This window comes from Ipomoea nil, unplaced genomic scaffold (genome assembly GCF_001879475.1).
Source record: "Ipomoea nil cultivar Tokyo-kokei standard unplaced genomic scaffold, Asagao_1.1 scaffold2845, whole genome shotgun sequence".
Taxonomy (NCBI): domain Eukaryota; kingdom Viridiplantae; phylum Streptophyta; class Magnoliopsida; order Solanales; family Convolvulaceae; genus Ipomoea; species Ipomoea nil.
The window spans coordinates 4,322,657-4,348,332 of NW_017619273.1; the positions used below are offsets into that span (position 1 = coordinate 4,322,657).

A 25,676-nucleotide genomic window follows, 5' to 3' on the forward strand; every position below is an offset into this window, starting at 1 on the left:
CCGCCATCACCACCACTACCACCCTAGCACCACCACCACCACCGCCACCACCACCGTCACCATCACCACCATCACATATTTTTATAAGGGTATTTATGTCTTTTAAAACATATTTCATTTCTATTCCTTAAATCAACCAAACACTGTAATATAATTCCTAAAGTCTATTCCTTCCGCGAACCAAACAATAGAATACAAATCCTATTCTATTCCTTGCCTATTCTATTCCTTATGGAATAGCATTCCTATTACCTCAAAATTCATTCCGTGAACCAAACGTGCTGTAAAAGCTAGACATAATATTACTATTAATTAGTTTCAAAAAAAAAAATTACTAATACTTAGTCTTTAAAAAATTATGATTATATGTTAGCTTAGAATCCCATGAGAACACATCCGGAAGAAAAGTAAGAACCAATCTCAGCCTTACATCTGTAAAAATCGATAAGAATCAAATCAATTTTTTTAAAAAAAATACAGTGACATTATTGTATTTATCGCCAACTTTACCATGAAACTTTTAACACTATATTGTGCACTTTTTAACAACATAATGTGCATTATTTCTTGATAACTTTTAAAAAGATCAACGAAAAACTACATTTTAAACATAAATTGTAAATGTTAAACTCGTAAAAAGTGAACCCTTGAACCAAATAAAACCAAAAACATCAATCATAAACTAAAAAATCCAAACTTTAAGTGCATTTCACTTTCGCATTTTGCAAAGTGCAATTTTTAAAATTAAACGTGCACCTTTTAATACTTGACCGTGCACTTTTTAACAACATAATGTGCATGTCTAAAAAATCATGAGAAGTGTGCAGTAGAGTGTTAAAAGTAATATAGTAAAGTTGAAAATAAATACGAAAATGCCATATAATGTTTTTAAAATTCCATTTGATATATATATATATATATATATATATATATATATATATATATATATATATATATATATATATATATGAAGGCTAGTGTCCCGTGAGTCTCACCCTGGTATATGAATCCGTGTGGACAGATCTTGACCATTGAATACTTGAGATCAATGACTTAGATTTGACCAACTGTGCAATTGTGCAACTGTGCACGGCAATTGTGCAACTGTGCACTTCACTTGCACAGTTAGTGAAATCTAAGTCATTGATGTCAAACCTTCAATAGTCCAGATCTGTCCACATGGACTTATATAACAAGATGGACTCATTTGATCATTAGTTTATACACGAAAAGGTGCAACAAAGATTGATATTTGTTGTACAGTAGATTTGTTTACAAAAGAGCTTATTAGTAAGAATCGTGCTATATAGATATATGCTCAACCTTGGGAGGGAGTAGTTATCTTTGGGGTATGTGGTTGAGAGTTGAGACCTACTGTTACTTGTATATATATAGGAAGCCTGTACAGTACACAATGAGTACAAATTGATCCATATTTAACAATTTTGTGATAATATAATTGTGACAAGAGGTTACTTAGCACTGTTAGCAGGCCGCATAAGGTCTTATATATAAATAGCAACAATTTTGTCTCTTATAAATTCTCCGATGCACGGCAATTATTATTGTTTTTCTTTTCTTGGTAAACTTGTTAGATATATATGACGTGCAATAACTAAAGGTCCATTCATTTTAATGATTAATGCAAGACAACGCAAAAGTAAAATACCCAAGTAAATGTAATTCATACAAAAAAGATTTTGTCAGAGGGACTAAACTGAAAAGATATTTATAACAATTCAACTTGTCATAAATTAAAGCGTTAATTTCAAAAATGGTCATCTGATTATTGCGATTTTTCAAAATTAGTCCTTGTCTTTTAATTTGGATAAAATAAACTCTTGAGTATCATATTTGTTCCAACATTGGTCCTTCCGTTTGAGATCAGTTAGTTAGGCGTTAGTTTAGGGGTTAAAATGGTCTTTTGCTTAGTTATTGATTTCTTCTTCCTCCCTTGTCCCACCGGTCGGCGTTAGTGGATGGATTAATATTGTTTCCAGTGTGGTCGGCGGCGGCCGTAGCTGACGCAATACAGCAGTACTATCATCAACATGAAAACAACTCCGAGCATACAGGAATAAGCATGAATAATTCTTCTAATAATTCTCCACCGCGGCCGTCTTCACTGGTTTCTTCAATCTCCGGCACCTACACAGACGGTGGTGGCATCAATTGGTGTAACCAGTTTTCCCGGCAACAACATAAGAAGCCACGAACCGGATCACAACGATCTTCATGTCCAGTGATCAAGGTAATCTTCATAATTCACATATTCCAACATTAAAGAAAACCAAACCTCCAAAATGCAACATATATTTTGCATAGAATAATATTACTCATATATATATGTGTGTGTGTGTGTGTGTTGTAAATTAAATGATTAATAAGCAGGTGAGGAAAGAAACACTTGGAGACAGGATAGCAGCTCTACACAGATTAGTGGCACCTTTTGGCAAGGTATAGTTTTTTTAATGGACGGAAGGCTGTTTGGTTTAAGAGGGGAAGATCGTAGGAGAAGAAACGTAGGATTGCTGGTTGGACAAGGGAGGAAGAAGAAAGCAATAGCTAAGGAAAATATCATTTTAGTCTCTAAATTAACACCTAACTGACTGATCTTTTAACGGAAGGACCAATATTGGAACAAATATAATAGTCAAAGGTTTATTTTGTCCAAACTAAAAGACAATGACCAATTTTAGAAAATCGCAATAGTCAGAGGACCATTGCTGGAATTAACTCTAAATTAAATTATCATTAATTTTACCTTGTAACTTTAAAAATCTTGTGAGCATCAAGAGAGGTATCCGAATGAGTGGAGCCTAATTCAAAATTCATTCAGTACACCATTGAATAGTAATTAAGTACAATGCATGAATGTATGAAATAAATGATTTTGTAAGCATCAAAAGGGGTATCCGAATGAGTGGAGCGTAATTTAAGATTTATCCAGTACACCATTAAGGGTGGGGAGTTATACGGTGTATTTCGTTTTGGGTGTGTTGTGTATTTTTGTGTGTATTTGTGCATTTCATTGTTGTGCTTTTTCCTAACACTATTAGTGCATTTTGTTGACACGATTAGTGTATTTTGTCAAGCAGTAGCACGACCGCACGGAAGGGCGCGGCCGTATTTGAACAAATATATATATATATATATATATATATATATATATATATATATATATATATATATATATATTGTATCTAGATAGAAATATAATAAACTTAACCATTTTGTTCCAATGCAACATTTTTTTAATTTTTTTTTTGAAAAATATGCAAGATTTTTCTTATTCGTACATTAAGCCATTTAGGCTTATGGAAGGATCTTCCTAAAAGCTTTGATGGATCTTAGGAGCTTAACGCATCGTTTGGCATCCCAATGATGGGGTTCTTTCTTCCCCGTCTACCACGACGACAAAAACGACGTGCTTCGCCGGTAGGCCCACTTAGGTTCTAGACGTTCAACTTTGCGAAATCCACAGTCTCTTTTCCATCGTGAGCTTTCTTATAGAAATGCCTCACATAATCGGAGTAAAGAACTTGCTTGTACAATGGCTTCTCGCCGCCGTCAAGAACTTCCGGCAGCGGCCCGATGACGTCCTCCGGCCTTGGGTTGACGAAAATGGGGACGGAAATCCTGCTGTTGCTCCCGTTGGCCATCACGCGGTGCTCGATGCTCTTGTACCGGCCGTTGCTCAGGATTTGGAGGGCGTCGCCGATGTTGATGACCAGGGCGCCGGTGATCGGAGGGACAGCGACCCAGGCGTCGCCGCCGCCGTCTAGTTTGCGGACGTACAGTCCGCCGATCTGGTCCTGGAGGAGGAGGGTCAACGTGGAGACGTCGGAGTGGCGGCCGATGCCGACGGTGAGATCCGGGTTGGGGCATTTTGGGTAGTAGTTGATGTTGATCCTCCGGGAACCCATCAGAAGTGACTCTTTTGCAGCGGTCATCTCTTTCACGTTTAGTCCTCCCATTAGTGCCTCCAATAGCCGCCTCACAATAATTTCTGTGATTTTAAGGAAATTCAATGCTTCTTCCCTGAAAATTAAACCACAACTATATAATATCTGTGCTACTTGCCAAGTAGCTTGTAGCTCAATGACGAGCACTTATGTGACTCTTCTAAATGAGAAGTTACAGGTTTGAATTATAAGGAAGCATTGATTCTTTGTGTTTCAATAGTTTGAGAAACTATATATGTTGAACCAGATAATACATTGGGTAATATAATAGAGCCGGCCGTAGTACATACTCAAAACAAAACAAACAAAAAAAAATCCTACAATGTACATGTCTCAATTTTTACTATGTTATTTTTACTCCCGGTGATAAACTATCTTGGATATATGAATCTCAAATAAAGTGCATATATAAAAACAAAAAAAAAAAAAAATTGAGTCTAATATAAAATTAAGAGTAAAAAAAGGAGTTCATATAATATTTTTTATAGAATAGTTCATTAGTTATTAGTCTAGTCATCAAAAGCACACATGATAATGGCTTTGAGCGCAACCTAAGTGGTTTAGGGTTTTTTTAAAAAAAGAAAAACTTTTTTTGTAGAATCCATAGCCAAATATCAAGAATAAACAGAAAACGAAATATCAAAAGCAAAGAGTAATTGAAAGTTGGCCACCACTCTCAAATGTGTTCGTAGAGTTATTTTTTTCCCTTTTCCCCGATAAAAATCTTATGTTTAGCATACAAAACCCCTTCCCTTCTCCTTCTTCCACATACATCGTAAAAAAAATTCTAAAAACTGTAAAAAAAAAAAAAAATTAATAAAAAAATGAAAAAATAAAAAAAATCACCATTGATGGTGCCCTAATAAAAGTATATAAAATAAGGAAATGATTCCTTTGAACATCAACATGCATGTTACACGTCCATGTATTACGTAGTGTTATATATTTATAAGAACAATGTTTCTCTGCAAAATAATGTTAATTGTTCATCTGAATTATCAATAACTGTAAAGTAAAGAAAAAAAAATTGCAGTAGTATTTTAATAATTACAAACAATATATGTGTGCCATGCAAAATTTTAAGGTGGATATGCTAGTAGGGCAAGTTGCATCCTACTTGAGTGTTCTTATACAAATAATGAGTTCATTATATTGTTATGTATTAGTGAATGCACTTTGAAACTTTTCCTTGTGTAAGTTTTGATGGAATATCCGGAGTTTGCGATAATTATGAGAATATAACATCATTTTTTTCCCCTTAATTTTAAGTGGTTATTCATCATCTCATATCTACAACTAGCATTATTATTCTACATTTTTTTATAAGAAGCATTATTGTTTTCACTAAATATGCTCATGTACTTTACACATATATGTAAAGTGATTTTATATATGTAAACTTAACAATTTGATAAGCGGGTTACTAATGTAAGTAAAGTGATTTTATGTATGCACCATATATTATGTGTGTTTCATATATATAATGTTACGTGGTCTATTAGCACCAAGTTGCAGTTTCATATGGAAGATTGTGGATTCGAGGCAGTGGAGATGGTATTGACTCTTTGTGCTTCAGCAGGTTGAAAAAGTAGTTATGGACAGATACTGCATTGTAACAGAGTTATAAAATCAAAAAATATATAATATTACGTTGTATACGAACCTGCAAGCTGAAGGCCATAAAGAGTTAGCCTGTTCATCAGAAACATAGAAGAGGCTAAGATAGTCTTTCCACTCCAAAGCCTTCTCGGCATGGGGAGCGAAACTCGTCCCATATCTGACGTTGGTGGTCGGAGAGTTTTCCTTGGAATGCTTCTTCTTCTCCTCCGCCGGCTGCCTGAAAAACCGGTAAGTGGCGGCCATGACCTCCTCCAGAACTTGAAGGGGAATCCCGTGGTTGATGATCTGGAAGAATCCCCATTTCTTGGCCGCCTCGCAGATCATCTCGCCCACCTCCGGGTTGTCCGACGACATGTCGATGACCGGAATGGAGGCGTCGGCGATCACCGTGCTCGCCGTTATCCGCTCCGACGGAGGCTGGATGTATTGCTCCGGGAGGGCTTCCAGGCCCAAGTCGGAAAGGCCCTTCACGCCGTGACCGTCGTTCACGACAAAGGCGGTGAGGTTTGAGAGGACTGAGCACAACGTTGAAGACATTTTGAGAGCAAGAAAATGGTGTTTTCGTTGTTGAGATATTATATGTGAGGTTACGTTGTTGCTGACATTATCATCCCATTCATCGTTCCCTTTTATAGATCTTTTAGAGTGCAATAGATCTTTCTTTGTACACAGACCTTGCAAGATAGACTCGAGTCAAAATACACAATTTATATAATGAATGTTATATACTGATTGTTTACAATTTAAATTGTAAACAGAAAACACTCAATATGTAAATTCTGAACTATATAAAATTGTGAAAATGCAATATGTAAATTGTGATCATTCAGTATATAAAAATTGTGAACATTCAGTATATAATTGTAAACATCCGGTATATAAATTGTGTATTTTTGGACCCCAAGTCCACTTACCAAATGGACGCAGTCCACAGAGTAATTTGCCTTAGAGTGACTGTAAACCACAAATTTTCATATTTTCAAAACTCCAAATTACAAATAATGTTCACTGTGAGTTTCAATTATTGTTGTACTAGACTGCAATTATTTTTTTTAATCGTACTTTTCTGATCTTTTTGGAAATATAAGAATTTTGTTTTTGTTTAAATGATTCATTTAACATATATATATATATATATATATATATATATATATATATATATATATATATATATATATATATATATATATATATATATATATATATATATATATATTATTTTTTGGTATTTGGCTAAAAGTAGAAATCGATATTTTTTTTTGGTTAGTAAAAGTTAAAAATTGTATTCTTCTCTATTTGATTCATTATATTTTTGAAAATATGAGCATAAATCAATTACTAAGTTATTTCTTATAAAATACTAATTATTTTAATTACAATAATAATTATTTATATTAAAATTATAAATTAAAAGTTATAATACTTATAAAGATTAATAATAATTATAATAAACAGATGAAAATAAATAATTTATAACTTTTACCATATTATAATAAAAATAATAAATATATTAATTATGAATTAAAGAAATTGAAGAAATATTTACTTATTTTTTGAGATGTGGGCCATGTGGAGTTAAGATTTTTACTGTTCAGCTCGGTCCATTCTGACTTATATTTACTTTGACATTGATAAATATAATAACTCTTGTGCTAAAAAATTGAATAAAAAATTAATTTTTTAAAAATATTTTGGGGGTTGGGCAAGGTTAAGTTTTTTATAATTTGTTTGTGTGCTTAAGCCTTAAGATGCATGGTTTTTGTACTTAAGGTGTGTCATTTGAATATTTAAGGTGTCTTTTTGAATTAACAACACAACCGCATGTTCGTAGTGGTAAATAGACTTATTTACAGAAGGGTTTAATAAGAATAGTGTTATATAGATATATATGCTCCACCTTAAGGAGTGTTAGAGTATACGTGCATGCATGCCTGCCTCTCAAGTCTCAACTATCCATTATATATTTATATATCTTTAGGATATGTGGTTGAGACCTACTGTCAACTTGTATATATATATATATATATATATATATATATATATATATATATATATATAGGAGGCCTGTACAGTTAATGAGTACAATTCCATATTTAACAGTATACGTCATACGTGCATGCATGCCTGCCACCTAACTGAACTTCGCATCAATTACAATTCTGTGATAATTCATGTGACAACAGTTTATTAATTAGCAAGCCGCATAAAGTCTTATATATATAATAAATAGCAACAATTTTGTCTCTTATAAATTCTCCAATATACAGCAATTATTATTGTTTTTCTTTTCTTGGTAAACTTGTTAGATATGATGTGCAATAACTTAAGGTCCATTCATCTTAATGATTAAAGCAAGACAGCGTAAAAGTAAATATAAATCATACTAAAAAGATTTTATGAGACTGAATAAACTGATAAGATATTAATAAGAATTAAACTTATCATAAATTAAATCATTATTATTTTTATCAAGAGAGAGGTTTCGAAATGAATGGAGCTTAATTTAAGATTTAATTTATCCAGCATAGCATTGAATAGTGACTAATTACATACTATGCATGAATGTGCAAAATAAATATACTTTATTTTTATGAAATACGGAGTAATAAACTTAATCATTTTGTTCCAATGCAACATTTTTCTTATTCGTACATTTAGGCTTCTAGACGTTCAACTTTGCGAAATCCACAGTCTCTTTTCCATCGTGAGCTTTCTTATAGAAATGCCTCACATAATCGGAGTAAAGAACTTGCTTGTACAATGGCTTCTCGCCGCCGTCAAGAACTTCCGGCAGCGGCCCGATGACGTCCTCCGGCCTTGGGTTGACGAAAATGGGGACGGAATGCGGTGCTTGATGCTTTTGTACCGGCCGTTGCTCAGGATTAGGAGGGCGTCTCCGATGTTGATTACCAGGGCGCCGGTGATGGGTGGGATGGCGACCCAGGCGTCGCCGTCGTCTAGTTTGCGGACGTACAGTCGGCCGATCTGGTCCTGGAGGAGGAGGGTCAACGTGGAGACGTCGGAGTGGCGGCCGATGCCGACGATGAGGTCCGGGTTGGGGCATTTTGGGTAGTAGTTGATGTTGATCCTCCGGGAACCCATCGGAAGTGACTCTTTTGCAGCGGTCATCTCTTTCACGTTTAGTCCTTCCATTAGTGCCTCCAATAGCCGCCTCACAACAATTTCTGTGATTTTAAGGAAATTCAATATTTCTTCCCTGAAAATTAAACCACAGTGCTACCCAAGTAACTTGTAGCTCAATGGCGGAGACCTCTCTGGATCTCATAAATGGGAAGTCACAAATTTGAATCACAGTGGAAGGCTGGGAGCATTTTCTTGCTATAATAGGTTGAGAAAGTATGTATGCACTATACTACATTGTAATAGAGTCAATAGTACTCAAAAAAATCATAGAATATACCTGTCTCAATTTTTACTATGTTACTTTTACTCCTGGTGATAAACTATCTTGGGTATATAAATCTCAAATAAAGTGCATATATAAAAAATAAAATAAAATTAAGTCTAATATAAAAATTAAGAGTAAAAAAAAAAAAAAAAAAAAAGAGTTCATATAATATTGTTTATATAATAGTTCATTAGTTATTAGTCTTGTCAAAAGCACACATGATAAATTGATAATGGCTTTGAGAGCAACCTAATGGTATAGGGGTTTTTAAAAACTTTTTTGTAGGATCCATAGCCAAATATCAAGAATAAACAAAAAAAAAATAAATAAAAATAAATAAATAAATTGTCAAAAGCAAAGAGTAATTGAAAGTTGGCAATCACTCTCAAATGTATAGTTATTCCCGCCCGCCACCCCCCCCCCCCCCACCCCCTCCCAATAAAAATCCCATGTTTATAGCATACAAAACCCCTTCCCGGCCTTCTCCTTCCTTTCGTCAAAAAAGTCTAAAAAACTGTTTAAAAAAAATTACCATTGTTGGTGCCGTAATAAAAATAAATAAAATAAGGAAATGATTCCTTTTACCACATATCAACATGTATTACGTAGTGTAATATATTTATTATAAGAACAGTTTTTTTTTCTTTCTTTTGTAAAATAATGTTAATCATTGATCATAATTATTAATGACTCTAAAGTAAGGAAAAAAGTTACAATAAGATTTTAGTAATTGTTACAAACAACATATGTGTAACCATGCAAAACTTGAAGGTGCATATTCTAATATGGTACGGTGCATCCGATTTGAGTGTGCTTATACAAATAATATAACAAGTTCAGTATATTGTTATGGATTAGTGATTTTTTGTGATTCTGTAAATTGAGAAAAAGTAGTTATGAAAAGATACTGCATTGTAAAAGAGTCAGTAATACTCAAAAAAATATATAATGTTGCCAGAAAGAGTTAGCCTGTTCATCAGAAACATAGAAGAGGCTAAGATAGTATGTCTTTCCACTCCAAAGCCTTCTCGGCATGGGGAGCGAAACTCGTCCCATATCTGACGTTGGTGGTCGGAGAGTTTTCCTTGGAATGCTTCTTCTTCTCCTCCGCCGGCTGCTTGAAAAACCGGTAAGTAGCGGCCATGACCTCCTCCAAGGGGAATCTCGTGGTTGATTAGTGGGAAGAATCCCCATTTCTTGGCCGCTTCGCAGATCATCTCGCCCACCTCCGGGTTGTCATGTCGATGACCGGAATGGAGGCGTCGGTGATCACCGTTATCAGCTCCGCCAGAGGTTGGATGTATTGCTCCGGAGGGCTTGGAGGCCCAAGTCGGAAAGGCACTTCACGTCGTGACCCTCATTGACGACAATTTGTATTGTGCACCCTGGTGCAAACAAAACCCGTTTATAAGACCTAGGCGTAGCAACAAAAATGTGTCTTACATAAAATTAATATATATTTGCATAACTACATGAAAAAATACTAATTACAAATAACTTAAAATAAGATATACAAGTTTTTAACAAATTTTGTGTGCACAGTAATAATAATGAAAACAACTCTATTGATGTTTTCGTTAGTTATAAATGAATTTTCCTTTGTTGGCTTAAAAAAATTGCTAAATATTCAATAATTGCATATGTGATTTCATAAATAAAGAATTATAGTTTATAAAAGTGGATAAACAATTTAAAACCAAATAAATTTATAGACAATCACATTATTATTATAATAAATAATAAAGTAACTATTAATAAAAATTATAAAACACAACATACAAATAAGAGTAGAGCATGAAATCTTAATTATTGAAGCAATAAATCAAAACACTTTAAAACGTGAGAAATGTAACATGATTAATGGGATAAAATAGTTTTAATAGAAAACAACATTATAAATCTCGCATATTCTCTATTGATATCATATTTATAAATACTTTTTCTTTTAGTTAGATCAATTTCAAGTCTTTTTTAGATTAATTTGATAACTAATTAAATCCACAAAATATATTACATATACATAAATCATTATAAAGTTCACAAAATAACACATGTTCTAAATATTAGTAAATTACTCAAATAGAAATAGATTCAAAAATTGATATGAATCACAAATCAATCTATATTATAAATCTTACTATAATTATAGAACGATTAAAAAAATCACTTAGTTACAACTCAAAAAATACAATTAGAAATAGAAATAAATTCTATACGTATTATATAATATTCCTAAATTCATCTTCTAAAGAGTAGGAGAGGAAAAATTACATAAGTTATAATTTCAATTTTAATACTATATAATATAACATCTCTTATTTTAATACTATATAATATAATACCGCTAAATTAGTCTTGAGAGAAAAAGTTTAAAGAAAAATAAAATATATATTATGGAGCCATGGTAGTTCGACACGTTGTCTCTACACTAAGGCCCACAAGACCAACCAACTCAACTAAATTAACTCATTTAATTTCAATGTATACTAAATACTTATACCTAAAATTAATCTAATCTAAGAATCTAATAAGTGTGAATGAAGGTTGGTACCCTTCATTTATGTCTGTTTTTCTGTTATCTTTTTTGATACATTAAGCTATAAATGTTGTACTATATAATTTTTTGGACAATAATGCCCATACTGTTATAACTTCTGTTATTTATTTCCATTGTTGTTACCATGCACTTGCATTCACCATATATTTTCTTACATTCTTTAATTTTTTTTTTTTGAAAAGGACATTTTTTAATTGTTTTAATTGTAATAATATATGTAGATATTATATTAGAATATGTAATAAATAAATTATTAATCATACCATAATTATTAATATACTTTTTAATATATAATATGAATTCTCTACAACTATAAATTTTATGAATTTTTTATAAAAAATTATAAAATTTTATTTTAAAAAAAATTATAACCATAATTTTAACATTGAATACTAATGTTGGGCACTTAATTTTGCGCATCGCGCATAGAAAAGACTAGTATATATATATATATAAGGTAATGAGCTAAGGTGGTGAGCCTCTTTAAAGTGTGGGTCCTAGGCAAGGGTCCAACTCGTCCTTGTCCAGGATTGGGGCTGGGTGCAAAATAACGTTGTTTTGTACTTTTTTTTTTAAAAAAAAATTTCGCTTTTCCGCGTTTGTTGTTAGCTTATTAAAAAAATTCATGTTTTGAAAATGTATATAATTGTATACTAAAATGTACATAATTGTATATGAGAATGTACATAATTGTATAAAATAATGTACATAATTGTATACCAGAATGTACATAATTGTATAACATAATGTACATAATTATATAACATAATACATATACGCTATATCGCGTCGACTCCCCACATACATTAACAAAATGCCGTCATTTTGGGAGACGCGGGATGCACAGTGCTATGTGCACTGTGGTGCAGGGTATAACGATTGGTTTTCGTTGTTGAGATATTATATTTGAGGTTACGTTGTTGCTGACATTATCATCCCATTCATCGTTCCCTTTTATAGATCTTTTAGGGTACAAATGTACAATACTTATACCATGGACCTGGGTCCACCTTGCAAGGTGCGAGTCAAAATACACCATTTATATACTGAATTTTTACAATTTATATACTGAATGTTTACAATTTAAATTGTCAACATTTAATATATAAATTCAGAACATTTAGTATATATAATTGTGAACATTAAATATGCAAATTGTGAACATACAATATGTAAAAATTGTGAACTTTCAATATATAAATTATGTATTTTTAAACTCAGGTCCACTTTACAAGATAGATCCGGTCCACATAATAATTTTCCTTAGAGCGAGTGTAAACCACAAATTTTCATATTTTCAAATCTCCAAATTACGAATGTTGACTGTGAGTTTCAATTATTGTTGTACTAGACTGCAATTATTTTTTTAATTGTACTTTTATGGTCTTTTTGGAAATATAAAAATTTTGTTTTTTTTTTTTAAATGATTCATTTAAAAAAAAGAAAATCATTTTTTGGTATTTGGCTAAAAGTAGAAAACAATATTTTTTTTGTTTGGTAAAAGTTAAAAATTGTATTCTTCTCTATTTGATTCATTTTTGAAAATATGAGCATAAATCAATTACTAAGTTATTTTTAATAAAATATTAATAATTTTAATTACAATAATAATTATTTATATTAAAATAACATTATAAATTAAAATTTATAATGCTTATAAAGATTAATAATAATTATAATAAAAATATGTAAATAAATAATTTATAACTTTTACCTCATTATAATAAAAATAATAAATATATTAATTATGAATTAAAGAAATTGAAAACAATATTTACTTCTTTTTTTGGGACGTGGGCCATGTCGGTTTAAGATTTTTACTTTTCAGCTCGGCTCATTTTGACTTATATTTACTTTGACATTGACAAATATAATAACTCTGTGCTAAAAAAAATTGAATAAAAAATTAATTTTTTACAAATATTTTGGGTGTTGGACAGGGTTAAGTAATTTTATTATTTGGTTCTGTCCAATCCAATTCGTATTTTAATCAGTCATTGATAAATGCAATAAATCCCAGCTAGTGAAATTGAAGAAACAAGCTTACATAATTTTTATTATATCTTTTGCGCTATTAGTTGGGTTAGGTCAAGATTGTTATTGTTTAGTCTAGTCCGACCGGATCCAACCAATATTTTAATCGAACTACCCTAGTCTAGTTCAAATAATAACTAGAAAGATGACGAGCTAACCAACCCATTTGACACCTCTTAGAGGGAGAGAGAGATATATAACTGAGCGTGAGATAGAAATTCAAAAAATTTATTCTGAGTAAAATTGAGAGTTGCGCGTGAAAAAAAAAAAAAAAAAAAAAAAAAAAAAAAAAAAAAAAAACCTTAAAATGAACACAAGTTTAATGACAATGTAATTGAATGACCAAATTAATTGACAAGGTTTGAAACAATTGAGGGACTAAATTTCTAAAGATCTAAATAAAGAACTGTTGGTCATGGACAAATTAAAGTAAAAGTCTAGAAGGAGTGGAGAATAAACTTTCAAGTGAATTAAACATTTTGAAAATGCAAGAGTTTTTGTAGCGGAAGTCATAACTTGCCAAGTTTTGTTTTGTAGCTTAGTTTGTTTTGAACGCTTAAGTGTAGTGTGTGAATCATGAATGGTTGGCAAGATAAGAGAAGCTAAAAAGAAAGATTTCACTATGTATTTTGATACAAATGCAAGTGACTACTTTCACAACTTATGCTACTTGCTTCCTTCAATGACAGCCATTTGAACAAGTCACGAGCTCTTCATTGACCTACTCTCTACATTGCATAATCAAACTATGCCAAGGGCCAACCACAAAATCACATTGGAAGTTGATCTTCCAAAAGAGATTGTTTTTGTTTGAGGTTGGACTTTTAGAATCTAGATGACTCTGTTTGGCATAGAACATGTACTGAATATTGCTTGAGAGCTTTAAATCTATCGCTTTTTGTTCTAAGGAACTTGCTTGTAAAAATCAACACTTAGTTTTAAGCTTGGATTTCTCCTTATATAGATGAAGGAGGTTAAGTGTAGATTAAAATTCAACTATATGTCCATTATCACTCATGCAAGTGGTAGTCGTCTAAAAGCTGCCACATTCTCCAAATTACGATGCCATGAATCATAAGGTAAAGACATTTTCTCAAATTTTGTAAACTCCGCGTTATCTTGAGCCCAAGTTTGGCAAAAAGTCTAGAGGGGGGTGGGTGTAACACCCCCAAATTCTACATACAGAAAACTCAAAGAAAATGCGGAAGCGAATTCAATACTTTAAACTCAATGGGGTGTTATGTCACGCTTAGGTTACTCTAAACCCAAACGCACAGGCTTACAAAGGTTCTAACTACAAACCCTTTAGAAGGTACAAATGAATTAACTATAGAACAATCTAGGTTCTATTCCAATCAACTAAACCATCCATTCTAGACAGCGCTCTCGGGAAAGATCTCTAAGCCAACCTGAAATGATTTTAAAACAATTAGCGAGAGATGCTAAGTAAAACCACTCCAACACGTACATATACTTTTATACTCAAAATAGGTTTTGCAACGGTATGACTATATATATATATATATATATATATATATATATATATATATATATATATATATATATATATATATATATATATATATATATATATATATATATATATATATCATACCATAAAGAACTCAGCTGAAGGATTCCAAAGACTGATACTCAATCAACAACGCAATTCTAGGGGCACTAGCTAGACTCATTCAATAGAATACTCAAATGAATTCAATTCAAGAAAGTCAATAGGGAATCAACTCAACTCAACTTAGATTCAAGATATCAATACCAAAGCGTAAACAAGATACAATTCCAAGAGTCAACACATCAACAAGTTACTGTAGTATATATATAACCGAGTTTATATAACAATAGCCAAATGCTCAATATCAAATCAATATCAATCAATATCCAACCAAACTCTAATCCAACCTTTACACCAAGAGTCCAACATGTACACCAGTCCAACCTTATCCACCAAATGAAGATTAAGCTTCTTCCGCCAATCAAAGTGGAGCTGAAGCTCTCCAATTCCACCAATCCAAATATACTATATATATATATATATATATATTCAAGGAAATATATACCATCAAGTCACTCAACAATCAATTGATATAAAGGAACAAGGATTCATGAAGGAATTACAATTCAATAGGAGGTCAAAGAGTTCACAAGGTACCGGGAAAGAGTTACAATGCATCAAAGACCAAACAAGAATGCGCTGAAAATCAAAGGGTGCATTTTAGAAATGTACCGGACCCAACGATCATATGCCACGGGAAAAAGAAGCCCGCCACACTCTACCGCACGAAGAAAACGGGTGTGTGCACCGAGCAAAGGATTCCCGCCACACACCCCTGCAAGATACCTTGTGGGGTGTCCCTCACGGGCATCTCATGCCTGCAAGGTCAAAATCAGAACAGAACTAGTACGAAGCAGAAGCAACAACAGCAAGGCTATTCCATCAAATCCAATGCTAAAACTCAACAAGAAATCCATACCAACAAAACTAGAATTACGATAAATCATAGGGGATCAAAGATAGACATCATAGCTCAAGATTAACATCAAGAACACTCAAGAACAAGGCTCATATCAAGAATATAGTCAGAGATTTCCAAGAACATTTATATAAGTTGGAAATAGGTTTTGATGGACATGAAATTTACCATTTAAGCTTAGCAAATCAATCCTCAAATACCAAGCATCAACCTAGCAACTTATCTCCATCTTGATCATCTAGAAACCCCAAAAACCCACCATGGAAATGAAGATGAGGTTCATAAAGGTAGCAATCCAAATGAAGAAGATGCAAGAAAGGGTGAAGTCTTACCATGATCTTTCTCTAAGAACACTAAAAGAGGAATCTTGCTTTGATTCTTGAAGGTGAAATGAAGACCAATCTTTGAATGAGGAAGAAGTTGAAATGGCGTATGATGAGTGAGGTGAGAGTGGAGTGGGGAGAAAGACAATCTCTAGGATATTTTATGTAGGAATGACGAGGATAAGATGATAGATATATGGAATGTATGTATTAGGTTAGGAAGATGTATAGATGGGTTATAATATATGGTTCATGGGCTATTATATTATATAAGAATATAATGCTTTATTTTATGGAAATTGGGCAAACAAAACTAATTAAATATATCTACAAAGAATAAGCTAGGGATTTATTTATTGTGAAGGAAATTGGGCTTTTAAATAAATACATATAGACTATGAACTATTCATTTGAAGAATTTGGGCTACTAGAAATAACTAGTATTTGTCCCGTGCGATGCACGGAAAATATGTTATAAAAATATACCCTATATGAGGTTTATTAATATATAAAATTTTTGTTATTTAATAATTATTACGTGTGAATTCCTATGATAAAATTATGAACATAAATATATTTACAATTAAAATCATATTTAAGGTGGGTGATTACTACAAATCTTAAACTATATTAAAAATTTAGTACATACAAATTTTTAAGAACTTAGTAAACTACAATAGTAATTGAATTACAATTTTAGAGTCACCACGGATCAAAATTTTTAGACCTTTGAGATTTCTAACTCTAGATGTAGCAACATACAATTGACCTTTTAAGACCAAAATCACAATCCTAGTTCGAACATTGATTTTTTCTTCCAAATACTATTGAATTAAGTGTGTAATCAATAAAAGATGAGAACTAACAATTCGAGAATATAATCTTAATATTACTAAGCCACTTCACGTCAATTAAGTTGGAGAGTGTTGTTGGACAATATCCGATGAATCAACGAATAACACATCTTTGTCTCCGTAGTCCTCAATATGCACATCAACAATCTTAAATATTAGGCCGCCTAGCTATGCCATATATTAATTTCAAACTTATGAACTTTGGGGTTGCATGCAATAAAAAGTATATTTTAAATATACTAAGGGTACATTATATATGTATGTAAGGTACTTTCAATATAAAAATAATGTAATTTTAATATATTAAAAATGTATTTGATATTCATGATCCATACAATTATGTGGACCATAGTTCACACAATAATTTGCCAGTAGAAATTGAAATATAAATAAATAAATAAATAAATAAATATATATATATATATATATATATATATATATATATATATATATATATATATATCTACACACACACACACACACACACACACACACACACACACACACACACACACACATATATATATATATATATATATATTAGAAATTGTCAATGAAAATTATTATCATTATTATTATTGCAATTATTATTATTATTGTTATTGTTATTATAATTAACAATATTATTATGGTCTTGTGAAAATTAAATGTTGATTATCACCATTTAATTTTCACAAGACCATATAGCTTTATTATATATAGGATAAATCCCTTACAAGAATAGTTAGGGGATATAATTTCCGAAAATGAAAAATACTGGGTGTCACGGGGGGGGGGGGGGGGGGGGGGGGCGGGGGTGTTAATAGACTTTTTTTTTTAAAAAAATTAACTTAAAAATAATTTTAAAACAGCGTGTATCGCCAGCTTGAAAACAAGGTGATAGGCAGCGAAAGTCTAAAGTCTGTAATGCGATTTTGTAAGAAAACAACTTGGGCGAAAACGTGATGTGTCTGTGTGCTAACTGTTCGATCACCCCTGGAACGAAAATGTAGAAAATTGAAGAGTTGAGAGAGAGATTTTTATAGTGGTTCAACAATTGCATACACCACTCTTCTCCTTAATGTCTAAGGAGGTTTTCACTAGTATTCTGGCTACAAATACAAGTGAAAAAGCCACACAGTGTATCTAGGATGTCCCTTCCGTTCTTCAACACCTGATCTTCACTCCAAGGGTCAGCTTCAAAATCGCCTTGAGTGATAGATCTCAACGCTGCATTATGCTTACTTCCCAAGGGGTCACCCATCCTATGACTATTGTAAGTCAAACACGCTTAAATACAGAGTTCTTTGGCTATCTGGTTGTCATATCCTACTTAAAACCAATTGGTGATAACTAGGTGGACATTAACGATTTAACCACATCTCTCCATGGTAAGCCATAACGCCACGTCTCGAATCGAGCATGGGCTGAACTCGGCCAACCTGGCCGACGCCCAACAACTATGAACGTAGAAGTTCACTGTGAAGCTTAGGTTGTACTAGATTTGAACTTTGAAGCTTCGTCTCTCTCTAACTTTTATTGCACTACGCTTCAATGGTATTTAGAAACTTTTCACAGAAAAAAAAAAAAAAAAAACTTAGCAACAAGCTATGAGATACCTTTTTAGAGCTTCGGAGACCTTCACTTATTGACAGAGGTGTTGGGGGGGGGGGGGGGAGGTTGTTAATCATCCAGGAATCTTTGAATCTGTTTGTTACCCCTAGTGCGACAGGTATCCAAATCTATCACTATCTCCAACGTGCTGCAAATGTACTGTTTGTCTTCTTGTGTAACAACTTTTGTCATTTTTCTCAGAGTTACCGCAATTTTGAAAAAGAAGTTGCAAGGGGCAGTTTAAGCAAAAGATTAAATAAAAGCCCTAAGGGTACAAGTTATATGCTCTGCACACATGGGGCCGAGCTCTCATAGTTCGCTTCGAAATAGATTTAAAAATGCTCGACACAACGGGGTCGAGCTGGCAATCATCATCACGTACTCCATAGAAGGAGTATTCTCTCTCTCGGTCTCTAGCTGGGATGTGGGTGGCTCGGTGGGGGCCGACTAAGTATATGGTGCGGGCCTGGGATCGGCCACTTCCTCGGGTAAGACGCTGAGAACTGCCGCAAGATCATCATCCTCCAACGACTCGGCGAGGGCATCTTGGACGTCCGCCCGCATCTTCCTCTTTCCGCAAAGAAAGCCCTAGCGGACATATTCCCGTACGAGTCTTTCCCAGATTTAGTGCCCAGCAAAGCTCGAAAGAATAGCTCGGTAATGGCTGGGTCATTGAAGATACGAGAGGCTAGGAGCCCGGGTTCTAAAACCGCGTCAATAAGGAAGGCCGGTGAGGCCTTGTAATCTAACAGTGGAGGAAATCTTCTGCTCGGCCACCTCAGCCCTTTTGATTGCTGCCTCGATTGATTCCTCGAGCCCACGGATTTTAGCGTCCCAACGAGCGATAGCCTTCTTCGCACTGTCTATATTCGTGTGGTAGAGGGTCTCGGAAACACAAATTTATTTACGAAACGAAAACCGGGAGGATAATATGTGAATAAAATCCCGAGCTCATCTTTTCCCAAGTTTGTTGGTAGTCCACTCGGTTGTTTCCTTGGTAGCCAGCAAGACCGCGTTGATCCGGTCGAGAAGGGTTGCCAGGGGGGCTACTAAAGAGCAGAGCGTCGATAATCGCCGTGTGATTGGGGGATCTTGCCTGCTTCTCCCATTTAGCTCGAGCCACTTCTCCCGAGTCCACCGCCAATTCCTTACCCCTCTTAGAGTAAGTTTTGGCCACGGGCGGTCGAAGGCTGAACCCGTGGGCACGATTATGGTTAATAGTAGGCCGGTTGGAACGGCGGGTGCGAACTCAGGGGTGCGAACCTTCTTCGCCCCGAAGATGATCTTGGCCTAAGGTGCTCGAGGAGTTGTAGTCGCGACCTCAAAGGATTCGTTCAGGCCCATATCTGCGAAACCGAGCATAGAAAGTTAGTAATCGAAATAAAAGTGTTATGAAACTTTGGTAGTAAGAGTATAGGCAGAAAACCTCCTGCGACTGGGTCGACCTCCCGATGAGGAACTGTACGTAACGGTGACCTCCTTCGTCTCGGACACGTATTTCTTCTCAAGATCGTACTAAGGCTCTTGAAGGTTGGCCGTTGCGTAGTCCTCGGGTGTGCGGAACACACGGTAGACATAAAATTTGCACGAAATCATCTCGACGTAATTGGTCAAACTTGCGGTCAGGGCTGGATAATCGTGCTTCTTAAATTGCGAACTCCAAGTGTTTGAGACCATGAGACGCCACTTATACTTCAGCCCACTTATACTTCAGCGAGAAAACCCTGTGTTTCCTCCCCTTGTTGTTGGGGGAGGTGGATAATGCTGCAGGTCAGGGCCTTGATAGAGCTCATGGTAGTGCTTGTATTAGAGCCATTGGTTGAGCTCTATTTTTAGAAACAATGTTGAGCTCTAACCGTAGAGCTTGTAGTAGAACTGTTGTAGTGGTGCTTGTTTATATAGTCGGGTAATAGAGCTTGGTAGTAGAGCTAGTACTTGAGCTCGTGTAGTAGAGCTTGTAGTAGTAACTTTGCTTGAGCTCTAGTAGTAGAGACTTTGTTGCCTGGGCTCTGGTAGTAGAGCTTATTTCTTGGCTCTAGTAGTAGACCTCCCTTCTTCTCTATTCAATATTAGCAAATTAGAGCTCATTTCCCCATTTGCTCTTTGTAGAACTTGTTGCCCATTGTTAGTAGTAGAGCTCATTGCCTTTAGTGCTTGTAGTAGAGCTCATCTTTTCTTCCTCCACTACTTAATTAGCACGTGTTGAGTAGAGCTTTCTTTTGCTAGTAGTAGAGTAAATATGTTGAGATAGTATTACCCTCATATATCATTAATAATAATAATAATAATTACAACAACAACAACAACAACAACAACAACAACAACAACAACAATAATAATAATAATAATAATAATAATAATAATAATAATAATAATAATAATCTACTATATATATATACTAATAAGAGCCCAAGAGAGTTAGACCTATAATGGGTAGAAAAAATGGCGGTCAAGTTTTTTAATAAAATGAATGGTTCAGATTGATCAGATTTTAATTTTTCCTTGAGATTTCCTAATTTATCCTTAATGAATATGATTATCCGTTAACTTTTTCGTTAAATATTATCTTTTCCGTTAGTTTCTATTAGTTCACCGTTAACTTACTCATTGATTTTAATAAGAAAGGTCTCAGGTTCGAACCCCATCCCAATCAAATTAAAGTTGGCATAATTAGTACTCTAATTTACTTTTATTAAATTAATTAATAATTTAGTAGATACAACAAAAAATAATACATATGCATTTCTTTAATTTAGAATTATGTGTGTACTATGTCTTTATTCAAAAAAATTATTCATTATCAAAATAAATTAAATATGAGAAATAATTTCATTAGTTATATTGTCTTTATTTTTTTCCAATGTAAAAATTCTTTACATTCAAATTAATCAATTAATTATATTCACTACATTGGCTATTATCTTTTTTGTGCACTATTTTTTAATTAAATATCAAAGTTATAATACCAAATAATGCTATATATTTATTTACCAAATATTTTATTAATACCATGAAAAAATTAAAAATTTTAAAAAATATAATTAATAAAGTCAGTCATATTAACTACTTGAGAGATTTGTTGACAAAGAGAGTATTCAAATCACACAACAAATTGAAGTGAGAAATACATCGCAATGTCCTTGTTTGATAATCAGCAGTTAGCGGATAACGTTAGCGAATTTGACCAGCGAATTATATTAACGGTTGATAAAAAGATATTTGAAAAAATTAGCCGTTTAGATTAACATGTAAAATGACCTAAGGGTATACATATATTTCATAATAATAATAATAATAATAATAATAATAATAATAATAATAATAATAATAATAATTGTTATAACAAAATTTTTAAAAAAAGTATAATTAAGCCAATCATATTAACTACTTGGGGATCTATTGACAAAAAGAGTATTCAAATCACACAACAAATTGAGGTGGGAAACTATCTTGCAATGTCATGTTTTAGCAATCAGCAGTTAGCCCTTCAATATTAGTATATATTTAATATTTTATGTCCTAATTTTTATTTGCTCTCCCTTATTTCCCATATTTGGTTTCAACCATACGCATACAACTATTTTATTGACAATTATAATTAATCTTCTCCCAATTATAATTAATCTTGACTATATTATCTTGCATTTGTAAACTTAGAATTACCTATTTAAATACGCAAATTCAACATTTAATTATCTATGCATGAACAATTCTAATATAATCTTGCATTGATATATTTTATAGTACTTAAATATATAAAAAAAATTAAAAAAAAATTAATAAAGCCAATCATATTAACTACTTGAGGGATTTATTGACAAAGAGAGTATTAAAATCACACAACAAATTAAAGTGAGAACTACCTCGCAATGTCCTTGTTTGACAATTAGAAATTAGCGGTTAGCGTTAACGGATTATATTAGCGGATTTGACCAGCGAATTATATCAACGGTTGGTAAAAAGATATTTCAAAAAATTAACTGTTTAGATTAACATGTAAAATGACCTAAAGTAGTTACCTTGATATACTTTATAGTACTTATTTTTAAAAAAAAAAAAAAACATTGGGCATTATCTCAATCGCGCAATGCGCGTAAAAAACTAGTAATAATAATAATTGTTGTTGTTGTTGTTGGGATATTTAGGGTCCGTTTACTAACAGAAAACTGTTTTCTGTTTTCTATTTTCTAATTAATTTTTCAGTTTTCATTCTCTTTGTTTTCCATTTTATCTAACTCGATCTTACTCTATCACATTTTATCTGTCATGTTTACTATTCATTGGTCAAACTAACTCTTTCTCATTTACTTATTTTCTTTATTACTTTTTATTTATTTTTAAATTTAATTTTTTGTATTTTATAGTACCTTTCATGTAGTTTCTAAATATATAACTTTTATATACTAATATTAAACTTAATGTTATGAAAAATTGAATTCAAAATTACTTCATTCAAGCGTTAATTATTAACCCAATTAGATACATAAAATGGAACGAATGGAATACTAATTATTACTCCGTACATAACAATTTTTTTTTTTTTTTTAAAAAACTAACTAAATAATAAAATATATTTTCTCATTAATTTCTTTCACAGAAAATAAAACATGAAATCTGTCTTTTTGTTCACTTCCCATGGAATTTAAATACTATTTCTTGTATGCATCTTTGCACGAACCAAACAACATTTAAATATAATTTTCTTAATGCTACAAATTGAAAGATGTTGTTGTGGTGTAGTGGGTATCACATTAGTCTTACACACTAAAGGTCCCCAATTCAATCTTGGGCAGCAACAAATCTCAAAGGTTCCCTTTGATATTTTAAACTTCTCAATACTAATTTACAATACTTAGGTAGAAAAAGTCAGAGTTAATATCTAATTTAGTCATTTACTATAATTGTTTTTCTTAATTTGGTCTTTGATTCCAATAGGTAATGATTCAATTAGGTAAAATTATTAAAGTTCAAAACTCAATTAAGGACAAAAAGATGTCGATGGCTCAATTAGATTAAAATCATCAAAATTGATAACCCAATTAAGTACAAAAAGACATTTAGGACTAAGTCATTAAATATAATTTTTTATTAATAATACAACTTGTACTCACAATTTTTACTCCATCTCACAAATTATAAATTTGATGCTGACATTTTTCTTGGGCCCAGAGAATGAAGATAACTAATAATCAATTGTTATATCATTGAGTAAAAGTGAGAGAATAAAAATAAGACTAAATGTAATAAAACTCAACATATATTGTCCTCATTCCTGAAAGATGAGCTTTTTCAAGATGATGTGTTAGACGATGTGAATTTTTTATTTTTGTTTAGTTATAATTTTTTATCCAATGTCGCTTCAAAGCTTGCTATTTTAGCAAGCAAAAGGTTTTTTTTTTTAGTTATTTTAATATTATTTTATTATTATATTTATAATATAATATGAAAATAAGACCACTTTTAAAAGTGATAGAGTATTGTAAAGATGTATAGAAAATAGTAAAAGAATTGTAAATTTGATGATGTGAAAAGTAAGACTTATTTTTAAAAGTGAGAGTATTGTAAGGATGCAGGGGCGGAACTACTGTGGGGGCAGCTGCTCCCCTCTCCACCCCCATAATAGTACCCCTTGTGTGTGTGTGTGTGTGTATATATATATATATATATATATATATATATATATATATATATATATATATATATATATTACATGATTAGATATAAATAAATTATATATATACTTGTAACTAAAAATTGAGTTAGGTGGGATGGCAAGCTATGATTTTAACTTAGGAAAGGTCAAAGGTTCATCTCACTACCCCCACTTGATTTTAACACTTTTTTGGGCTTTTTAGAAATATTAATAGTGATATTTTTATTGTTATTCTTTAAAATATAATATGTGTAAGCTAGCATTCTTTTATATTAACAGGGAAATGCATAATTTATAATGTGTTTTCTATTTGAATCATTTTATCAAACTAATTATGCTTCATATTTTGATATAAATATTTTTGTTATGATTTTAATGTGTTCAAATTTTTTGTTCATATTCAACAATATAATATTTATGACTATTCAAGAATTTTTTTTTTTAAAAACTATCTATTTCGTATTAATCTTTCACCCCACCGGAAAAAATTTCTAAATCTGGCCTGCAAGATAATGATAGCCTCACAACTTCTGTCGATTTGATTGCCACCATGAGACTATACTGACAGAAACAATTCTAACGAATAATTGAACCCAATATTTGAACTGCTGCTCTGGCAAAATAGATATGGTTGAATATTTTACACGTTCATACATAATTTCGGTCAGTTATTTTTTTATTTATTATTATTATTATTTTTTTGGAGAAGGTCGTCAATTATTGCTTTGGTATCTACTTATATTCAAATATGTACTAGGAATTGAACTTGATATTATTCTTTTCTCATAAACATGATTTTTCAAACCATATTCATGGTAGTTTAGATTATCAGATCACCATCCCTAAAATATTCTCCTACTTCTATAAGTATGTCATACTGCTATATTATCACAATAATAATTTAACACGAATTTTCTGAATAAGCCTACAATTTCAATTCAGTTGCTCTACACCCACTTTAAATATTTTTTTTATGGCAAAAAATTATGTGAGACCATCTTACGGATCCTTGTCCGTGAGATAGGTCGAGTCAAGATAAAATGTAATATTTATACTGAAATATCTAATACTAAATCAGAAATAAAATATTACAATGTTTATTACTTATATAGGAAAATGTAATAGTTTTGAAAAAAAAATGAAATAGTTTTACATTTTGATTTAAAAGTATTACAT

General features: G+C 32.3%; 1 protein-coding gene, 1 non-coding gene and 1 pseudogene across 2 annotated transcripts; 1 reads left to right on the plus strand and 2 right to left on the minus strand.

The window, feature by feature from the left end:
* Window positions 1-3,253: 3,253 nt before the first annotated feature.
* LOC109159769 (feruloyl CoA ortho-hydroxylase 1-like) lies at window positions 3,254-6,165 on the minus strand. The gene is made up of 2 exons (XM_019307881.1): window positions 5,629-6,165; window positions 3,254-4,041 (listed from the first exon to the last, which is right to left on the minus strand). Exons 1-2 carry the CDS (start codon window positions 6,120-6,122, stop codon window positions 3,456-3,458), a joined length of 1,080 nt encoding a protein of 359 aa, XP_019163426.1. The 5' UTR covers window positions 6,123-6,165; the 3' UTR covers window positions 3,254-3,455.
* A 2,003-nt stretch (window positions 6,166-8,168) lies between these two features.
* LOC109159866 lies at window positions 8,169-18,497 on the minus strand (annotated as a pseudogene).
* Window positions 18,498-23,572: 5,075 nt separating this feature from the next.
* On the plus strand, window positions 23,573-23,645 carry TRNAV-UAC. Its single transcript has one exon. It is a non-coding gene; the product is annotated as a tRNA-Val (tRNA).
* The last annotated feature ends 2,031 nt before the right edge of the window (window positions 23,646-25,676 follow it).

Excerpts from the sequence above, each read along its gene's own strand:
- LOC109159769 (XM_019307881.1), bottom strand. The coding sequence starts at position 6,122 with ATGTCTTCAACGTTGTGCTCAGTCCTCTCAAACCTCACCGCCTTTGTC. Across the intron at positions 4,042-5,628 it reads TTATGGCCTTCAGCTTGCAG|GGAAGAAGCATTGAATTTCC; the intron begins GTTCGTATACAA and ends TTTAATTTTCAG.